Source organism: Alligator mississippiensis, chromosome 7, assembly GCF_030867095.1.
Source record: "Alligator mississippiensis isolate rAllMis1 chromosome 7, rAllMis1, whole genome shotgun sequence".
NCBI classification, from domain to species: domain Eukaryota; kingdom Metazoa; phylum Chordata; order Crocodylia; family Alligatoridae; genus Alligator; species Alligator mississippiensis.
In genome coordinates, this window is record NC_081830.1 from 1,843,781 (window position 1) to 1,864,172 (window position 20,392).

Consider the following 20,392-nt stretch of genomic DNA (forward strand, 5'->3'; position numbering starts at 1 on the left):
GGCTGGGATGCAGGTCCCTGCTGGACTTAGGTGCAGACCCTCCGTGATTCTCAGGGGGTGCCTGGTGGGTTGAGCTGCCCTGCCCTGCCCTCCCTGGTGCTGGCTGGTCTCTCCCCTGGGAAATGCACTCTTGTAGCATCCTTTACAGGATGCCGAGGCAGTGTTTCCAGAGGCAGAAAGTGCTGGACCCACAGATGCTGCCACGAGCACTTCCAGGCCCAGTATCTCAGGTTATCCGGATTTGGCAGCAAGCTGCTGCTTCCCCTCAAGCCCCCCTTGCTTGCTCAGTTTGGATGCAGCCTCTCCCAATGGTGAAACTTCCTCTTGTGGGTCTTGCAGTCTCTCAGCTCCCCTGGCTCTTCCCTACTCCCACCACTCTTGCCAGGTTTTGCCCTGGCTACACCCCCCCACCCCACTCCAGCCTATACCTTGCTTACAGCCATGCTCTCTCTCTGCTGTGGGCACCTGTTCTGCTCCTCATGCACTTGGCCCGGCTCAGGTGTCAAGAATCCCCTCTCCCCTGATTTTCTCGGGGACGGCCTCCGCAGCTCCAGCTTTACAGGCCCTTCTTCAGGACGCTGCTTCTCCGCCGTGCTCAGGGTCTCTGCACCTGCTGGGAGGTTGTAGGAGTCACGGGAGCCCCGATCAATATAGATACCGCTCTTGCAAACAGAGTCAGACTGATCAGTGAACCCGACCGATGCCTGAACTCCTTACATAAGCAAAACTTGGCACATGGGCCCGAGGATGGCAGAGGTGGGTGCCTGCACAAAATGGAGAATAGTCCAGTACCAAGATGGTAAGTCCGGGATGGGAACTCCCAGAGCAGGATGAATGTGCAAGCCCATGGCACGGGACAACTCAAGGTAGTCAAGATATTGGTGCAACGTAACACGTAATTAGTTTTGACCACTGTATAAACGGAGAATTAGAAATGAAGGAAACTTTACATTGCCGAAAGGGAGCCTGTGTGATGTACGAATGCCTTCTCATGGACATACATACGTCAACACCTTATCTGCCAGGCCACGAGTCTCTTACAGCCCTGTCCTGTGGCCAATAAACCTTTGCCATCTAACTGAACCTATGCTGGTTCCTTAAGACAAGACCAGTATTGGGATCTCTTGGTGGTGACTTCTCGCTGGAGCCGTAGTCCCTGAGACTTGGGGCTCTGGCACACATTCAAATTCAAGGTGGATAGAAACCAGCTATAAAGTTGGTACACATTTTCAATCACTAACCTTGTAGCTGGCTGGCTCTTTTTATAGCTGGCTGGACATTTTTATGGTATGTTTATTACTTTGCACACGTGGCCCATCTAAATTTATTGCTCAATTGACCAGTAAATTGCTTAATATATAATAATAATGTGTGGCAGAGGCCTTCAACACCGACAAGATATCAATACTACCCCACGAGGACACACTATTGCCACTAGTAAAAGCAAAGCCTTGCTACTCCCCTGTGCTGACCTGGTACTAAGCAGGGGGCTTAAAATACTGACTCAGTATTTGGGAGGAGAGAGAAATGAAAAAAATCCAAAGTCCCACAGGTATTTTAAAGGCCCCTGCTATGTTACCTATATTACACTATTAACAGGTGAATAGTGCAATCAATTTAGATTGCCTACACGTGCAAAGTAAAACTGTTCACAAGAGCAAAATAACGATCACACCACTAACTGGTGAACTGTGCAATAAAGTTAGATCGCTCACATGTGCAAAGTCATAGTCGCATGATAAAAATGACTCCCCGGCTCTCAAGAGAGACAAGCAGCTACAAAGTTAGTGCTTGAAAATGTGTAACAACTCTAGCTGCTTTCTATTCCCAGCTTTCATTTGAACATGTAGCAGGGCCCTGCTAATAGAGCTCCACGGCCATGAAGCTGGAGGTGAGGCCCAGGGACTCTGCCCTTGCTGGGAGTGGCAACCAGGAGCATCCCTCCCTGCTTGAGACACCACAGGGACCCTGGTGCTGCATCAGGATCCAGACTGCAGAGGAAGCGGCAGGAGTGAACATGACCACTTGGTCTAGGGAATACATGTGGCTACTAGGCGGATGCCAGGAGAACAGGCAACACGCCGAATCGATCCCCCATTCTTGGGACTGGGACTCCAGCACTGATAAGGGTGACAGCAGAAAACCTGCTCCCACAAGGCTCTGCATAGCCACCGAGCTTGCAAAAAAGCCACTGCTGGTTAAAGCTGAGCAAAGCTGCTGCACGTTTTGTCCAAGCGGAAACATCGCCCAGGACAGCAAGAAGGAGACAGGCAGGGAGAGAGAAGCGTAAGGAAAGCCTGCTGGTCTGGGTGCATTTATGCAGACAGGGGTTTGGAAAAATACCCAATGGTGAAAACTCAGGCATGTTACCTGGCTCCTGCTGGGGTGGGGACTCCTGTTTGCAGACACAAGACATCTCCTCCTGGGACCCCGGGGTTTCACCCCAACCTGCCTGCTCCAGGGGCACATGCTCAGGACGGGGCTGAGGCCACTCCAGCCAGGAGCGGAGAGGCTCCAGCAATGCCCCAGGTCCCTCCAGGTCCAAGGCCACGTCCCCGAGCTGCCTGTGGGTTGCGACCTGGGGACAAGACAACCACATCACTGGTAGAGACGGGGCTGGAAGACAGCATCCCCAGACGCATGGGAACGGGGAGGCAGCATCAATGACCAGGTGACACACTAGCACCTGCACCTTCTCATCCTCCGCTGGCCCCATTTGAAACCCCTTGGCCAGGGCTACCACCGCGCTGCAGGTCTTTGTGGTGCGCCCCCACTCCGTGCTCAGCATCTCCTGGGCCAGGATGGCCAGGATTTGGCCCAGCACCACCAGCTCCAGCATCTGCTCCTTGCTGCGGTGATGGGGCTCCCGGCAGCACTGTCCGAGCTCCCCCCGGGCCACCTGGGCGCAGACACCCCAGGCCAGGTGGGCTGACCCCGGTGCCACAATTGACAAGGCAGCCTCAGCACAGGGACACTCACCTGCCAGCACCGGATGGGCTTCTCCGGCAACTCCTGCTTGACCCGTTGTGGTGTCACCCATCTTGGGGACACGGCGCCTGTCCCGACACGAGGGGCTCTCCCTGATCCCTCAGCTCCCGCCCCAGCTTTGGGGCCCGCTGGGTCCTGCTCCTCCATCCGCGCAGGAGGCTGCATCGGCACCGGGAAGGGGAAGCCCGCGGCTGGCGCCGGCTCCAGCTCAGCAGCCATCTCCTCCGCTTCACCCCACCTGGGGCCTGTGCTCTTGCTCTCCCCTCTCACATGCGGGGCCTGCCGGCAGCATCAGAGCTCCTGGCTGCAGGAAGGAAGGAAACAACAGGGTTTTGTTGGGGCTGTGACCTACTGCCGTGGATCCACAGCAGCCCCTGGCCCCACCACACCAAGAGGCCCCGATGCAGGGCATGGATCCTGGAGCCCCCCTCCAAGATCCCACACCCCGACATGGTCACAGCTGCTGGTGCTCCTTACTCCCAACCTGCAGCCCCTGCCCTACACCAGCCCTGCCGCCCCACCCAGTGACCCTCAGTCTCAATCCACAGCCTCCTACCCCCTGGGAGCCCTGCCAGTATCCCCCCCACCGCCCTACTACTGACCTGACCTTGGCACCCCTCCGAATCCTACAGGTGCCCCTCACTCCCGACCTGCAGCCCTGCCCAGCCCTATGGGTGCCCCTCACTCCAGATGTGCAGCTTCTTTCCCCCCCACCCCTAGGTGCCCCTCACTCTCAACCTGCCCCCTCGCTTCCAAACCCACTGCCCCTATACCCCCCCCCCCCAACAAACCCTACCATTGCCCTCATTTCCAGCCTGCAGCCCCTGCCTCCTGCGGTGCCCCACACTCCTAACCCACAAACACCTGCCCCCCCATGCCCCTCACTCCCGACCGGCAGCCCGTTTGCTCCTCCTCCCATCAGGCCTGGGCCGCAGCAGGGGGAGGGAGAACGGAAGGAGCCGGCTGGACTTAAGAAGCAGCATCACGTCCTGCTGCAGCTCCGCCTCTGCCCTGCCAACACGCCGGCTGCAGCTCCCCCAGGGGAGAACTGCAGGGAGAGGCAGCGCCAGGGCAGGGGGGGCAGCAACAGCGGAGCAGGGGCAGAGCCTGGCAGGAATAATCCAAATGTGTCATTTGATTCATCCTGTAGTCATTAGAGTCTAACGTCTCTCATTCAGATTCAGAAAACAAGATTTAGGCTCGGTCAGCATCCAACATGTTCCTAACATGCATGTCTCCAGACGTGGAGAGACCAAGGCAGCCGTGCTAGTTGGAAATCAGGTAGAGACAGGGCAGGTGTGCACCTTATAGACCTAGACACCTATATATTTGTGTGTATATAGGAAGAGAGCAAGCATGGGAGTGAGGGGCATGGCCTCTCAATCAGACCTTCTAAACCAGAAGTGCTAGAAGCTGCAAGTGGGAGAGGAGCAGCAGAGAAAACCCCGGTCAGACCCAGTCATTCTCCCTTCCAGCTTCTTCTCTCTGCTGCTGGGACACAGGCCTCGATGTACCGGTTTGTGACGTGGGCCAAAGCCCAGCAAGCAGAGCTGAACGGCCACAGAGGGCCCAGCACCGCTCACTTGGCACACCCAAACATCACAACAGGGATGGGAGTGAGGGTCACATGTGGGAAACAAGTGCATTGATGGGCACACGGAGTAGAGCTCACATGGTGCCCACCTGCCCTTGCACAAGTCCAGTGCGCACGCATGGGACACAAGCCTGTTTGACACACAGTGGGCGCACGGGTCTCAGGCCCATAGAGGAACAGTTAGCACTGTATCTATGTACATACATCTACACGCATGCACATTTTACAACATACAAAGTATATAACTATACAGTATATACCTACATAAACACACACATAAATTATACGTGTGTGTGTGTAGCTCAAAGTTTGCTGGGCTGAAGTCACTACACCAGGTCTTTTCACAGTATCTCAGAGAGGGGCTTCACCCGCAAAAGCCTGAAAGAGATTTATACCATACACCCACAGGCACACATGCACATGCATACCTACTCCCACACAAACACGTGAGCACAGACACAGATGCATGCATGTACAGACAAGGGCACACAGGCACATGCAGTGCAGACAGGCACATGCAGGCAAAGGTGCACACACACAGAGAAACAAACAGGCACAACGATGCAGACAGATTCCCACCGATGCAGGCGTGCACAGAAACACACATGTACACACAGGCTGGCTCAAACAGACAGGCTTGCACAGGGTCATGCACTAATGCACAGAAATGGGCTTGCACAGACACAGACAGGCACACACAGACCTGCTTGGAGCAGAGGGCTGGACTAGATGACCCCTTGAGGTCCCTTCCAACACTCATTTTCCATGATTGCATGACAGAAAAAGGCACGCAGACTGACTCACACAGGCAAACACAGAGACCCTGGGGGTGCCGAAACCAAACTGTTGTAACATAGAGGGCAGTTGGTTTATGAACAGGATTGCACAGAACAAGGGTGGGCAATAATTTGCACTGGAGGGCACTTAAGGAGTTTTGGTGAGCTGTTAAGGGCCAGGAGGGAGGGGGGTACCAACCTGGCCTTGTGTCCCTGTCACAGCTGTTTATGCCAACCAGCGTGGCAGGGGCAAGAGGCCAGGAAGATGCTAATTGATCCTACCCAGTCCTGAGCCCGTCTGTCCCGCGCCCACTGCCGGGGCTGCTAGATGGAGCTGGCAGGTGGGCTGGCAGGCTCTACCGGCCCAGGAGGCCTGCTGGCAGGGTAGATGGGTTGGGGCTGTGGCGGTGTCCAGGAGCGGGATGGGTAGGCAGGACCGGGGTTGTGGGGCAGTGACAGCGTGGGGCCTGGGCCTGACCCAGAGCCATGATCCACTCTCCACCCATCCCTGCAAAAACACGTGCACACATGCACACACTCCAAATGTGTGTGTGTGTGCACAAGCGCGCGCGCGCGCGCGCGCACGCACACACACACACACACACACACTTCCTGCCAGACTTGACCATTTTCAAAGGGCCCAGGCTAAGCTCCAGACGTGCTACTAAGCAGACGCCCCAAAGCCTGTTTCTGAGTAACAGAAGTGCAAACTTTTGCAGGTGCAACAACTAAGTTGGTCAGCAATTAAAGGAAGCCACCAAACACAATTAAACAAAGTACAAAGCCCTGAAGGGAAAGAAGGGCAGACCACACATTAAATAGTGCATATACACTGTATCAACGCTTTATCTTAAAAGAGTAGCAGTAGTGAACAGCGTAACCAAATACATTCCATGTTATTTTCCTTTAGTAGATACATTGTTGTTAAAATTCTTAGCTAATTTGTAAAAACAAAGACAGCCTCATAAACTAAGACCACAAACTAAGGTAAGGAAGTAATAGGAATAACCCTCCACCATGGGGAAGGAAAGGAGGTAAGAAACCCTCCCTCTTTCCCAAGGATATAAATCTAATATCCCCCAATTCAGTATTTCCCAACTAACTGGCACCTTCCAAGTCCCCAAGAGACCTGCTTTAGTCCAGTTCCAAAAGTTTCAGACATTTAAGTAAAACCAATCAATCAGAGACCATGTATTAGAATATTAAAACTGGCCACCTATAAAATATCGGGCATAGGCTGGGGGGGAAATTTGGAAACCTGTGCGCCACCCTCCTCTCGAGTGTGCACAAGTGAGACTCTAGATTGTGCTGTCGTGGGTTGCAGACCTGTTCCTGCCTCTTTTATCACTAACCTACCCCGAAAGTTAACCGTAACCTGGTCAACACACTCATACACACCTGCATGTGCATGCACGCACACACACACACTCCAAGCACACATGTATGCCCATGCACACGGACTCTAAACACGTGCACGCACACACACAGCTGGGATAAGTTTCATATGCACATGTACACGCACACACACACGTCTCTCCCTCTGACACACAAGTTACCTGTGGGTAACCCTCCTCCCCCAATACACACACATCCAGGGTAAACTTCACTCTCTCTCTCACACACACACACACACACACACACACACACACACACACACACACGTACGCTCTCTCTCTCTCTCTTTGCATCTCTCACACATAAGTTGTCCCCCAAAGATAAAGATAACCCCCCAAAACACACACACACACATAACAGGGGTAAACTTCTCGTGCACACACACTCCAAACACACGTGCACATAGACACACTGCCCCCCCCGGGGTAAATTTCACATGCACACACATTCCCAACACACATACACCCACACATCCCCCCCTCCCCCTTCACACACGTATCTGGGGTAAATTTCACATGTGCACACCCCCTCCGTAGGGCCCCGATGCCCCCTGCAGCCCCAGGGCACTCGCCCCCTTTGTGCCGCTGCAGCGGGACAGGGGTCACGTCCCGGCGCAGCGCACGTGTGTACCCGCGTCTCGTCTCGCGGCAACCTGAGCCCGTTGCGGGATTCCCAGGGCGGGTCGGGGGGGGGGGGAAGGGGAGGGAGAGACCCCCCTCTTAACCCATTCCCTGCCGAGGCAGGCACTCATCTCTCTTACCTGGCCTTCCAGCCGCTGCAGCTCTGTCCCACAATGCCCCGCGCTAGCTTCCCCCTCCCTTCCCCTCCCCTGCCTGAATAGGCTTGAAATAGGTGCCGCCCCTCCCCCTAGAAAGGAAATGAAATTGAATTAAACTCAGCTGGATTAAAGTGAATTGAATTAAAGTGAATGAAGTGTAATGCTTCATTGAATGAAGGGGGGGGGGGGGACGGGACTGATGGACCCCTCCCAGAACTGACACGAATTAAACATGTATTGGGGTGAAGGGGCAGGGACTGACCCCCCCTCTCCAGAAACAGACAAAAATTAATCTAATTGCAAGTCAATTAAACTGAATTAAATGTTTAAATGAATGAAGGGGCAGGGTGGACTGACCCCCTCCAGAAAGGGACAGAAATGAAACTACATGCAAGTGAATTAAACTGTATCCAATAACAGTTTCATTGAACAAAGGCGGGTAGGCTCTTTTTGTAGCTGGACAGCCATTTCTATGGCAGGATCATGCCTTTTGCATGTGGCGGGTCTACACGCATTGCGCGACTCACCAGTTGGTTGCGTGATACATGTAATGTGCAGCAGGGGCTGTAGGCATCTGGCACTTGCACTAGGCTCAGGTCTTGAGGTCTTATTGCCCCAGTCATGGCTTGTCACCCCTGCCCCCAGTCAGCGGAGATGACCTCCGCTTCATAGCGGGATACAACTGGGCCTCTTCCACAGGCAAAATCTATTGACTTTGCTGGACTTGCCATCACAGCAATGAGTGCGTGAGGTCTCTGGATGGGAGCCAGAGGCTGCTGACATGGGGCAGCTCCCATGGAGGAAGGGGGGGCAGCTTCTACATGCCATGGCCCTGAATGGGGCATCTTCCTGGCTTTGGCAGCTCCTGCTTTCCTCATCCAGTCTCTTTGTCACTCCTGTCCTCAAGGTCTCGGGTCCAGTTTTCCCCAGGGCTGCGGGCCGGGGGGTAGAGCTTGTCCTGGCAACCGAGGTGCATGCAAGTAGGATGAACTCAAAGGTCTCCCAAGGCTTAGCAAGGTCCATTTTGCTGGCATGGTGATGGCACCTTATTCTCCTCCAGCCAGCAGGATGCAAGGGAGGGCCGTGGCTAGCATCTGACTTGGCCTCCTTCGATTTGGTAGAAGTGAACCTTGTAGATTAACTGCATCAGAGATGCCTCCTATAAGCAACTGAATTCATCACGTGTCACAAAGCTCCCCTGCCCAGGACAGGAGGTGCCAACAGAGCTGGGCAGCAAAGCTGAGGTATGCCCAGCTCTCTGGGTAGAAGAAGATTTAAGAAAGGGGATTTAGCTCCAAACTCACAAGTAACTGCAGTCAGTCCCCCCCTTCCCCTCTGCTCCATCCCTGATAAGAGGGGGCGGAGCCATCCTGGTGCATTGTGGGACAGAGACGTGCTGGCTAGGAGGAGGCTGGAGACTGGTAAGGGAAACCGGGCTGGGGGGGAGGTGATGAAGCTGGCAGGGAATGGGTTAATCTTGAGCAGGGGGAAGAGGGGGGTCTCCACCCCTTGCAGCAGCCCCAGCCCTGCCCTGGGGATCCTGCCCTAGCAGCTGCTGCCAGCAAAGGGTTAACACTGCCAGTGCTGCTGCTGACACACACACGCATGCAGGCGCACAGCAAGGACGCTGCTGGGCCAGGGGGACGCAGCTGGAGCTGGGAGCGCTCCCAAACCCACGTGTGCGTGTCTGTCCATGTCCACCGGCACCGTGTGCGTGCGTGTCTGTCCGTCCCCATGCCTCTGCGCTGCACTGAGGGTGGCCATCATAGGGGACGTGCCGGTTTTCTGCTACTCTGTCCTCCGTCCTCTATTGATATGAAACCCAGTGCCTAAAATTGAGGACATAAAGGCGTCCGGTTTTGTATCAATAGAGGACAGAGGACGTCTGCGCTTTCCCCTATGATGGCCACCCTAGCTGCACTGTGTGTGTGCGTGCGTGCGCCTGTGCCAGCCTGTGTCTCTATGTGTCTGTAGGCGTGTGTCTATGTCTGTGTGCATGTGTGTGTGCTTGCACATGTGCATGTATCTCTCTTTCACGAGCATTTGTGGGTGACACTCAGGTCTCAGGTGCTGTGAAATGATCCGGGGAAGTGGCTTCAGCCCAGCAAAGCTTGGGCTACACGTACGTACACATACGCATACACCCACACACATATACGTGCACATCCACTCATATAGATGTATACGTCTACACGCATGCTCACACTTTATAATGTAGCAAATTATATACACCTCCCCCCTCCCCCCCAAAGTGGAGGGGCAAGACCCTCTAGCCTGGAGGCTCCGCATTTGGTCCCAGCAGGAACATCAATTTTCCATACGTGCACGTGCACACACACACACACACTGTGAGGCTGCAGGTCAGGAGTGACGGGCACTAGCAAGGCAGTGGATGGCAGGTGGGGGCAAGGACTTTGCACTGGTTTCTCCTGAGCGTGGGACCCAAGTGGGACCTGGGCAGCATGTTAGCATTCCCCAACCTCACAGAGGAAGATGGGGAGGAGTCCAGGGGGACTTTGTGTTGAGACTGGAGCCGAGTCATACCCGGGGCAGGGGGCTCTGTTGCAGGGGTGTCTAAGGGGGGGTTCTGCTTGCCATGGGTGGGGGGCGGCAGGTGCAGCCACGAGGGTGTGTGATGGGGGAGAGGCCCTGGAGCCATGTGCAGGACACTGCGGGGAGGGGTTGTGGGGTGGTCGGAGGAGCCGTGTCCCACGTGAATGCTGTCGGGGAGGGGAGTCGGGGGTTGTGGGGCCACTTGAAGGACCATGGGGGGTGGTGGAAATGTGGGGAACATGCAAGAGGGGGGCCTGGGCCATGTGGGTAGGGAGGCTCTGCCAGTGCCTGGGGCTGTTGGGAGATGCTGGAGGGCTGGGCATAGCAGCCTAGGCTGAGCACCATGCCTGGCAGAGGACTTGGGGCAGGGTATCAGGATGCAGGGAGCTGTGCGGAGGAGCCAGCCCAGGCCCTGCAGCCCATGTCGGGGCAGGAGGGGAAGCAAGGACAACCCTGAGGCTGAACTGAGCGGGGGAAATTGGGTGGACATCAGGGCTGGGGCAATGGGTCATGGTCCTGGGTCTTGTATCACACGGTGAAATCTGCTGTCTCCTTTCCTGCAGATGGCCCTGGAGACCGAACGCTGCTGACAGGGGCCGTGCATGAGCGGAGGGAGAGCAAGAGCCCAGGTCCCAGGCTGTTGCGGGGTCTCTCCTGGTGGAGAAAATGGCAGCTGAGCTGGAGCCCGTGGCAGCTGTGGACCTTCCCTGGGCAGCGCTGGTGCAGACCGAGGTGAAGATGGAGAAGCAGGATGCAGGAGGACTCAAGGCAGGAGCGGAGGGAGTAGGAAGAGTCTCTCGTGTCATCCAGGCTGGGGCTGGTGGGGCATCCCTGAGACGGTCAGCCCCGCAGCATGTAACGCAGCAGCTGAAAGATGAGCCGGTCCAACAGCATGAGATCCAGGGGCAGGAGGTGAAGCAGGCCATGCAGACCTCTTTTGAGGCTAAGCTGCCCTTGGTGACTCCACAGCCGGCACTGGGGGATGACCTCCCCAACCTAGAGACGTGGCGTCAACGTTTCCGCGGCCTCCGCTACCAGGCGGCTGCGGGGCCGCGGGAGGTGTGCAGCCGCCTGCGGGAGCTGTGCCGGGGCTGGCTGGAGCCCCAGCGCCGCAGCAAGGAGCAGATGCTGGAGCTGGTGGTGCTGGAGCAGTTCCTGGCCGTCCTGCCCCGGGAGATGCAGAGCTGGGAGTGGGAACGTGGCGTGCAGACCTGTGCCGAGGCCGTGACTCTGGCCGAGGGGTTTCAGCTGGGGCAGGCGGAGGACAAGGAGATCCAGGTGAGAGCATTTCACCCTGATCATTGATGCATCTCCATGTGTCTGGGGGGTGTTCTCTCCCGCCCCATCTCTCCTAGTTCTCAGCTCCCCAGTGACTTATTTATCCTGCCCCTAGGGCACGGTGAATGTGAAGGTCGAGGCGGTGTCTTCAGTCAAGACGCAGCCCACTGGGGCACTGCAGCAACCTGTTGATGGCTGTCTGGAGCAGCCAAAGGCCCATCCTGCGGACATGCTTCTGGAGGAGGCAGGACAGAGGAAAATCCCAGGGCCTCAGGACAAGCCTCTCTGTATCCCAAAAGAAGAGCCCCTGCCCGATGAGGAGTTGGGTAAGATACCGGCTGCAGGCGATGGCATGGGTCTGGGTGCCGGAGTGGCTGTCCTGCCTGCAGGGGAGAGGCTCTTGCGCCTGCACCTGCCTGCGACAGGGTGTCCCTATGCGTAACCATGTGTCTGGGGTGGGACACAGCTCTGATCTCGGGTGGGCTGTCCCAGGGCGAGGGCCTCACTGAGAAGGTATGCATGCAGCACCAGCTAGAAAGATGGTTCACCTTGGATCGACCTTGTAGCTCTGCCATGGTCACAAGCAATGATGTGGTTCATTTCCAAGCAATCGATGTTCACTCACCCCTTTCTCAAGCCCTGCATGAGCTCTCTGGGGCCAAGGGACTGGTGCAGGTGTCGAGGGAAGTGAGATTCCCCAGTGAGATCTGGCTGGTTCACATACAGCTAACCCAAGGCCTCTGTCCTGCTGCAGATTTCCCCAAAACCAAGGAGACCTGGGAGTTGTCAGGAAATGAAAGCTCCTCAAGCCGATGCCCCAGACGAGGCCTTTCCCCAGAAGCAGGTAAAGAGCAGCGGTTTTACCCTTTCCAGCAGCAGGAGACACCATCCAGCAGTGAGAAAATCTCTTTGCCGGAGCATTTTGATGCAGTCACTGCTCCAACAGAGCACTTTTCCTTGCTCTCCCAGCACCCCTGCAAGCATTGCACGCACCCTGGAGAAGATGAACCTTGAATCTGCCCACCTCTCCCCTCCCTTTAAAATGTGGATGCTGCCCCAGCACCAAAATCCCTCGCGGAGCAATGTCCCTGCAGTGTCTCGCATGGTATTGTGATCGCCACCCTGCCCTGGGAGAGAGTTATTGTGGCTCATCTCCAGCTCCCTGCCTGTGCAGGTCTGTTTTAGAAAGGGCAGTGGGACTTTGAATCCTCCTTCTCGCCCCCTCTTTCACACACCCAAGTCTCTGGTTGCCGTATTCACAGGCCAGTACAGGGGAATGGCAGAGCTTCCCTCCTGCCGGCAGCACCCAGGCTAACCTGTGGATATTTACCCCACCCAGCAGGTGCAGGGACCCTGACCAGAGCTGACCAGCTGCCTCCTGAGGAAGGGCCTGTAAAGCTGGAGCTGCAGAGGACTTCCCCGGGGAGACTGGGAAAGGGCGGCTCTCTAACGTTTGAGCTGGACCAAGTGTGGCCGCGGCAGGGCAGGCCTTCCAAGCAGAGGGGGAGCATGGAGGTGAGCTGGGCACTGGCTGCACTTGGGGGTGGGAGTGCAGCTGGAGCAAAGCCCAGGAGGATGGAGGGGTGCTGGGAAGAATTTGGGGACTGGGGAGACCTCAAGAGAGACACGTCTCTGGTGACAGAGGCTGCAAACACACCAAACTGGCCTTATCAGGAGCTCACTCCCAAGTTCACACAGGCAGAGGTGCTGTCACTGAAAGGCACGGTCACAGTCCATAGAGCCAGGTCTCTGCTTCTGAAAGTGCTGCCTGGGCTTCCTCCAAGGACCAAGCAGAGAGAATATGATGAGCTGGGCCAAGGCAGATGCATTAACTCCTATGTCCACAGCTGTGTCCACATCACATATCAGCTGAATAATGTCATGGCCAAGCTTGCAAATATTGTAGGACAGAGTAATTCCTGATAGGGTGTGGGGGCTGGAAGCAGCTGGAACAGGAGATGTTAATGGTGCAGCACTTGTGTCTGCAGCTCCGGGATGCCTTTGAGGACGTGGCCGTGTACTTCACCCGGGAGGAGTGGGTGCTGCTGGACGATGGAGACAAGGGTCTTTACCGGGACCAGATGCTGAGGAATTACCAAGCCCTTGTTTCCCTGGGTAAAGCTCCTTTTCTTGCTTCTCCCTGGAGCCAAGTGAACTCTAAAGTTTACTGTCTTCTCCATGTTTTTTATGACTCTCATCCTCATGAACTTTTGGCTGGCAGTTGAAATCCACTTCCTCCCCACTTCTGCCAGTGATCAGACCTCTCTTGCATTTCACATTTATGTATCCCTCTTCATTTTATCCCGCTATCTTCACTTGAGTCTTCCCATTCCAGTAACTCCTGGTGCTCCCATATTCAGCAGTTTCTTGGCAACATGATCTTCCTTTGCTTCTGCCTTCTTTTTTCCATATCTATGACTCCCAGCAACTTTAGTTTGAACCTCACAGCATTTGCCACCCTGTGTACTCATCTTCTCTTCTGGGCTGATCCTCCCGTTTGGATGGAGTGATTGCTTCAGTTGCAATAACTCCACCCAAACTCTGAATAACTTTAGAGTTATTGTAAAATCATCCTTTTCTGTGTGCTACTTATGAATTACCCTCTCCCCCAGAGAAAAAAAGTCCCTTTCAACCACCAGTCACGGATTCTTTTCACTGCCATGATTCCTCACTTTAAATCTCCACTTAGAATAATCTCATTTCCACCCCTTTCCTGGGATTCAGCGGATAACTTAAAGGTTATGGAAAGATAAGCATGTCTAATTTCTCGTAATCTGGCTCCCTTGAAAATAGTAAAAGCTTTATCTTCATGATATCTAGTACAACACAGATCACTGCATCTCCACCGCTGTGCCTGGTGACTGTCAGTTTTATACCCTTTTTATACGTCCGAGTTGTTGGAGCTTTGTTTCCTATGCCCATCCCTCTGCTACCTGAATGACAAGGATTATCATCTATTGAAATCTTCTCCCTGCACTGCTTTCTGTTTCATCCTACACGTCCACCCTCCTTTTACATCAGGGCCCTAGCAGACTCCTTGCGTTCATTGGATCCGGTCCCCAAATCCCTTTTGGTTTTTCTGCATCCAGTCTCCAGCCACAAGCACCCTGTCACTGCTGCCCCACACAGGTTACCGAGGTCCCACCCCTGACTTAATCTGCCGCATCCAGCAAGGAGAGGTGGAGCTCTGGGTCGGTGATGATGAGGACTGCGGGGAAAGCTCAAGGTTGGAGGACCTGCCTCCAGGTGAGTTTTGGCTGTCCCCTCTACCTGACTCCCCTCTCAGAAATGCTCCATGCCCAGAGTGACAGGGAGCCTGCAAACCGCAGACCTGCCCTATGCTGCCATTGCAAGGTGCTGACCTCAGATAACTTATGCTCTAATATATCCAGGCAGGTGTTGTTCCCACTCTGTGAAATTCAAGACCGTGGAGGGAAGTAACTGATCCTTTCTTTCCCTCCTAGTTACAGGCGTTAGGGGGGATGGAAATGACTTTGCCGTCTTGATTTTTTAGGAACAGATCTAGTTTCCTTGGGAGCACTTGGGGTTTTGGAAGGAAGGTCTTGTTTTCTTAAGGAAACACAAGTGCCAAGGTCCCGTCCCAGCAGAATGAATAGCAGCGTTTGGACTTTGCCAGCAGAGCAGGGACTAATCTGGGGTTTCTCTTCTGCACACAGGAGGTGTCTGGCTGCTGAACAAAGCTGAGCAGCAGCCTCCTCCGGGACGGCCTGCAAACCTGGGGCCACCACAGACTCCCATAGGGAGTTCGTATGAGACGGACTCCCTGAGACCTGAGAAGGACCGATGGCACAAGAGTCAGGGGAGACCGCAAAAGCAGAAGGGGAATGAGTCGGTGAACCGGGTACCATCTTCAGCTAGGCAGAAAGGCGGAGAAGGGACTCAACACAGAAAGAGGCCTGGGTGCAGGGAAAAAACTATGGAGCTGAGAGACCTGAAGAGTCACAAGGCAAAGCTTCACTGGGGAGAGGCACTGCCTCCAAATGAAACCAGTGTGAAGGGCCTCAGAGGGAAACAGGAGCTCACTGCAAAGTGCAGGGAGAGGACCCATCCCTGCCCTGACTGCAGGAAAACTTTTAATTGCCCATCACTCCTGGCTTTGCACAAGAAAAAGCATGCTAGGGAGAAGCCCCATGTATATGCCAGGTGTGGGAAGAGCTTCCCTTGTCTCTCAACCCTGGCTGCTCATTGCAAGGTCCATTCTGGAGAGCTCCCCCACTGCTTCACCAAATGCGGGAACAGCTTTGTGTGCAGCTCAAACCTGGGCAAGCACCGACACGTGCACAGGGAGAAGCATCCGTATTGCTGTGTTACGTGTAGTAAGACCTTCACCCAGTTCTTCTCCCTGGCTCAGCACCGGCACATCCACTTGGGAAGGAAGACACACCGCTGCACCAAGTGCAGGAAGAACTTCATCTGCTGGAAAGACCTGTCCCAGCACCGGTGCTGGCAGAAGGGGGAGCAGCCACACCACTGCAACACGTGCGGGAAGAGCTTCAGGCATCCTTCCACCCTGGCCAGGCACAGGCGCATGCACACGAGGGAAAAGATGCATCAGTACTCTGAATATCGTAAGAGCTTCACCAGGTCTTCCGTCCTGGCCAAGGACCAGCTCAGGCACACAGGGAAGAAGCCATGTCTGTGCTCTGATTGTGGGAAAACCTTTACCTGCCCTTCCCGTCTGGTCCGGCACCAGCGCATCCACACAGGGGAGAAGCCTCACCAGTGCTCTGCATGTGGGAAGAGCTTCACCCAGTCCTGCCACCTGGCCCGACACCAACTCATCCACACAAGGGAGAAGCCACATCAGTGCTCTGTGTGCGGGAAGAGCTTCACTGAATCCTCCAGCTTGACCCAGCACCATCGCATCCACAGTGGGGAGAGGCCACATAAGTGCTCTGTATGTGGGAAGAGCTTCACTCAGTCCTCCAACTTGGCCCGGCACCAGCGCATCCATACAGGAGAGAAGCCACATCACTGCTTCAAGTGTGGGAAAAGTTTCACTTCTTCCTCCCACCTGGCCCGGCACCAGCTCATCCACACCGGGGAGAAGCCGTATCAGTGCTCGGTGTGTAGGAAGAGCTTCACCCAGTCCTCCAGCCTGGCCCAACACCAGCGCATCCACACAGGGGAGAAGCCACATCAGTGCTCTAAGTGTGGGAAGAAATTCACCCTCTTATCCAGCCTGGCTCGGCACCAGCATATCCACACTGGGGAGAAACCACATCAGTGCCCCGAGTGTGGAAAGAGCTTCAGCCGCTCCTTCCTCTTGCTCGAGCACCAGCGCATCCACACTGGGGAGAGGCCACACCAGTGCCCCGAGTGTGGGAAGTGCTTCATCTGTTCCTCCCACCTGGCCCGGCATCAGCGTATTCACACAAGGGAGAGGAAATATCAGTGCCTTAAGTGTGGAAAGAGCTTCACCCAGTCTGCCCACCTGGCCCGGCACCAGCGCATCCACAGCTAGGAACATCTGTAATTCTGCCAGCAATGCAAGAAGAGCTTGGGAATGTCTACCTACTCATCACACACAAGTTTCTGCATTCAGGCAAGCATCGTTATCCTGGGGGGACTGCAGAAAGAGTTCACTCAGCCTTTGGAGCTGGTAGGATAATGAAGAACGCAAAGGGCCCGGAGGGCATTGTGGGAGGGTGAATGTGTCTCTCCGGCCTCACTCAGAGCTTGCCTGCCATGACTTGAGATGGGAGAGTTATTCCCCGAGTGAGGTCAGATACCATTGACCACCCAGGTAGGAGTTTAACACGGTGTTACATTGATTGAGTGCTAGTTACCAAGTCTTACTTGGCCGTGCTTATTGCTCGTTAGCAGGGAAGCAGTTTCTTCACTGCCCTGCCGAGCGGCACTTTTTCCCTTTAACCGGGCTGCGGTTCTGCCACCGCCTTGCCGAGCCTCTCGGGGCTTCCTCCCCCTAATTCCCTTTTCCAACGTTTGACCTCCAGGCTCCCCGGCCTTTCTTTGGCTGCCCTCGTCACCTGCAACCCCTCAGGTAAGTACCCTGTTGTTCACCGGTCAGCCGTTGGCCTACAGTCCTTTGGGCGTATGTGTGCCTGTTCTGCTTGTCATCCACCATGTATTCCTCTCTTCCTTCAAGTGTCCCGAGGGCAAGGCTCAGTCCCTTGCTACCTGCTTTTTAAGCATGGCAGCCACTTCCATTTCCCTTATCTCCACCCGGTGTGCCGATCCTCATCAGCTGGGCTTGGTCGGCTGCCTACCTTGTCCTTTTCATGACCCTGTCCCCTTTGGCTACCCACGTCCCATGACTTTTCCCCAAATAAGGGAGGGTTTTTATCTTACCACCCATCCTCCAAGGCTTGTTTTGTGGGGAGGGGTTAAGAAGAAACACCTCAGGCAGAGGCCAGCCCAGATGCTGAGAGGCTCCAATCTTTGCATCATCCTTGGAGCCTGCGCATTCCTCGTCATACTCTAAAAGCAGTCTGAACTCCCAGGGGGAGAAGAAATTCCTCCACAAAAGGGTGCCCTCCCTTAGACAACTGTCTCCAAATCACACCTGGGGACTGTCCTTGGTTGCCTCTGTCACAGAAAGTCATCCCAGTGTGTCCCCAAACTCTGCTATCAGGCTTATTACCTATCTGACAATTTGGTTATCATGGTTGCTGCAGAGGGCAGGCACCCCTGCCCCTATCTGCTTCAGGTAGCCCTGAGTTGTAACCTGAGCTGGATACGTTCCAGAGGGAGGGGGGAACTGCTCCCGTTGCCTACATGACTGGCCTCACACACCTGCGTGGGGGCTTAAAATCCCTGTTGTTCTACACAATGACATCAGGACTGGCAGCGGGGATAGAGACCCTGCCAGTCTACCTGGCAACCAGTGATGCATTTCAAATTGGTTGCCTGGTAGTCAACAACTGCTGGCCTTCATTGGATCAGGTAAATGATGTCATAAGATCTATATAAGTTAAAGACTGCCCAGGAGGAGGGGCGGCAGCCATGATGAAGACACTGAGAGCAGATGAACCTGGGCACCTTGCTCTGTCTCTCAAAACACATGGACACACTATGAACTGCCCGCCTCCAGAGGAAAGCTCTGTCAGCCTCTGGATGATACGCGTGAGCAAGTTACTTGAAAGCTAACTAGATATATAGCCTGCAGTAACAGATGTGTGATCAAAGGCTACCGTGCCACTGTTTGCTCTAAGGGTTATTCTTTGATATTGCTCTACCCTGTACCCTCTTCCAAACCTACTCCTTGTAATCAATAAAGTTCTCCTCTGCACCTAGCGTGGGAGACTTTTTGGGAGGGGGTCTGGATTATGCCTTAGGGTCCCCTTGGTCTGGCTGACTAAGTGAGACCGCTATTTGTGCTTCAGACTAAGGCAAGCACCCCAAGTTCTTGCAGTGGGTCGAGTATCCTTCAGGTCTATAAAGCCTGTGTACCTCATGAGGCACAGAGCCACTAGCAGACTAAGACTCATGAGTGGTGGTAGCGTTACCCCCAGGCTTGCGGGTGTGCTCCAGAAAGGGGGTCAGCCAGATGTGAGGTGCCCCGAGGGAGGCACTCGGAGCTTGGTAGGTGGTCGGGCACAGTGAGGTGGGTGGCTCAGTGCAGGAGCACTCCTTACTGGCCTGCCACAGCCTCCTAGCTTCATCCTCTCTCCTGATCCCAGGGTTCAGCTACGCGAGGCTCTTTAGTTGCAGAAAGCGGGACATTTATGGCTGGGGAAGCATTCCCTGCCCTCACCTTGACCGTGCTTTTCCTCACCACCACATAACCCCTTTCCCAGGCCTGCTCATGCCTATTTCCTTGAAACATGGCAGGCTTTGTGCCCTCAGAAGGGTCTACCATCCCTGCAATTTGCATCTGAATCAGGCAACAAATGGCAACGTTTTAGGCATTTTCATGATTCCCCATTATATTCTATGGGCGAAACATTGAAACAGTTTCGATGAAACAAAACGGGACAGTGTTTCGAAATGAAACGAAACGACGAAACGAAGCAGACCGGTGACATGGACATCGGAACGAAACGATGGTGTTTTGCTTGGCCCTGCTATGCACCACTGGGTGCCTGCTACTGTGCCTCTCCTCGTTCCCTTCATTGCAGTCTCTATAATGCATTCTCCGCTAAGAAAGGCCAAGAAGAGAACATGGTATCCCTGTGCTTGGTTTCTTTGTCCTCCCCAGAGCTGTGGAATGGGAACAGGCCAGGATTTCCTCTGTCTGTCTCCCACGGTCCCTTCTATTTTTCTTTAAATCCTATGAAACCCTGCCTCCACGGAGGATTTAGGATTTCTGATTAAACTCACCAAAATATTCCCAAGTCACAGGGTTCTTTGTCCCTCTCCCTTTTCCTTTCCCCCCGAAGCAGGCCATCCCTGTTTCTGCAGGCCCCGTGAGAGCTGTTCTCAGTGAAGGTTTCCCCCAGAGAGTTTCTTTTGGGGAAGCCGCTTTTCAGATGGATCCCCTACATGGGCTCTGGGCCACAAGCGTTTTTTGGCAGTTGAGGGGGTCTGGGATACGTGATGTTTGCAGCTTCTGCCACCTCCGCCTCGGAGCTCTAGATTGACACAGCTAATTTCTGCAGGGACCCTGGAGGATTCGCCTGTCACACGCTGGCATGAAAGGGGATGAATCTCACGATCCTATGGGTTGTTCCCTCTGGGGCTTTTTCTTCCCCTTTGACTCCTAGCAAACTGCCTGCCCAGCAGCTGGATTGGGTAAGCAATACACGGCCCAGCTGCAGGCTGGGTCAGGAGCACCTTGCTGGGATGCTCCTCTCCTCTGCCCCGGCCCTGGGGCCACAGGGCTCCCGGAGCCCAATTCGGTCAGGTTGGGGGCAATGCAAGGGTCTAGGGCCTGATCCTGGCAGGCAAAGCCTGATCTGCCCAGGGCCCTTCATCGGACCTGTGGGGCCAAAAGGTTGAGCACCCCTGCTTTAATGCCTTCAGCTTGTGACAGAGGCAGAGGGATACGGAGGTGTCTTTGCTGGGGCACGGTCATCCCTGCTTTCATGCCTTCGGTCTGTGAGAAGG

At 54.8% G+C, this 20,392-nt stretch overlaps 2 protein-coding genes across 12 annotated transcripts in view; one reads left to right on the forward strand and one right to left on the reverse strand.

Annotated features, from left to right (window-relative positions):
* Positions 1 to 20,392, reverse strand: part of LOC102563641 (zinc finger protein 271-like) — a 52,982-nt gene that overhangs the window by 8,524 nt on the left and 24,066 nt on the right. Inside the window, exons 1-4 of one of the 11 annotated variants that reach the window (XM_019496316.2) lie at positions 8,059 to 8,803; positions 2,980 to 3,292; positions 2,371 to 2,578; positions 429 to 613 (exon numbers count right to left, since the gene is read on the reverse strand). In XM_019496316.2, coding sequence (XP_019351861.2) covers positions 429 to 613; positions 2,371 to 2,578; positions 2,980 to 3,207 — 621 coding nt within the window. In that variant the 5' untranslated portion in view covers positions 3,208 to 3,292; positions 8,059 to 8,803. Of the gene's footprint in view, positions 1 to 428; positions 614 to 2,370; positions 2,579 to 2,979; positions 3,527 to 3,784; positions 3,837 to 3,880; positions 3,971 to 4,842; positions 7,185 to 7,513; positions 7,567 to 8,058; positions 8,804 to 20,392 lie in introns of those variants that run through there. The other 10 variants (XM_019496315.2, XM_019496313.2, XM_019496314.2 and 7 more) reach the window with 10 other exon arrangements.
* On the forward strand, positions 8,891 to 18,635 carry LOC102563161 (zinc finger protein 420). The gene is made up of 8 exons (XM_059731411.1): positions 8,891 to 8,952; positions 10,648 to 11,362; positions 11,478 to 11,688; positions 12,117 to 12,206; positions 12,702 to 12,877; positions 13,351 to 13,477; positions 14,492 to 14,608; positions 15,040 to 18,635. Exons 2-8 carry the CDS (start codon positions 10,751 to 10,753, stop codon positions 16,845 to 16,847), a joined length of 3,141 nt encoding a protein of 1,046 aa, XP_059587394.1. The 5' UTR covers positions 8,891 to 8,952; positions 10,648 to 10,750; the 3' UTR covers positions 16,848 to 18,635.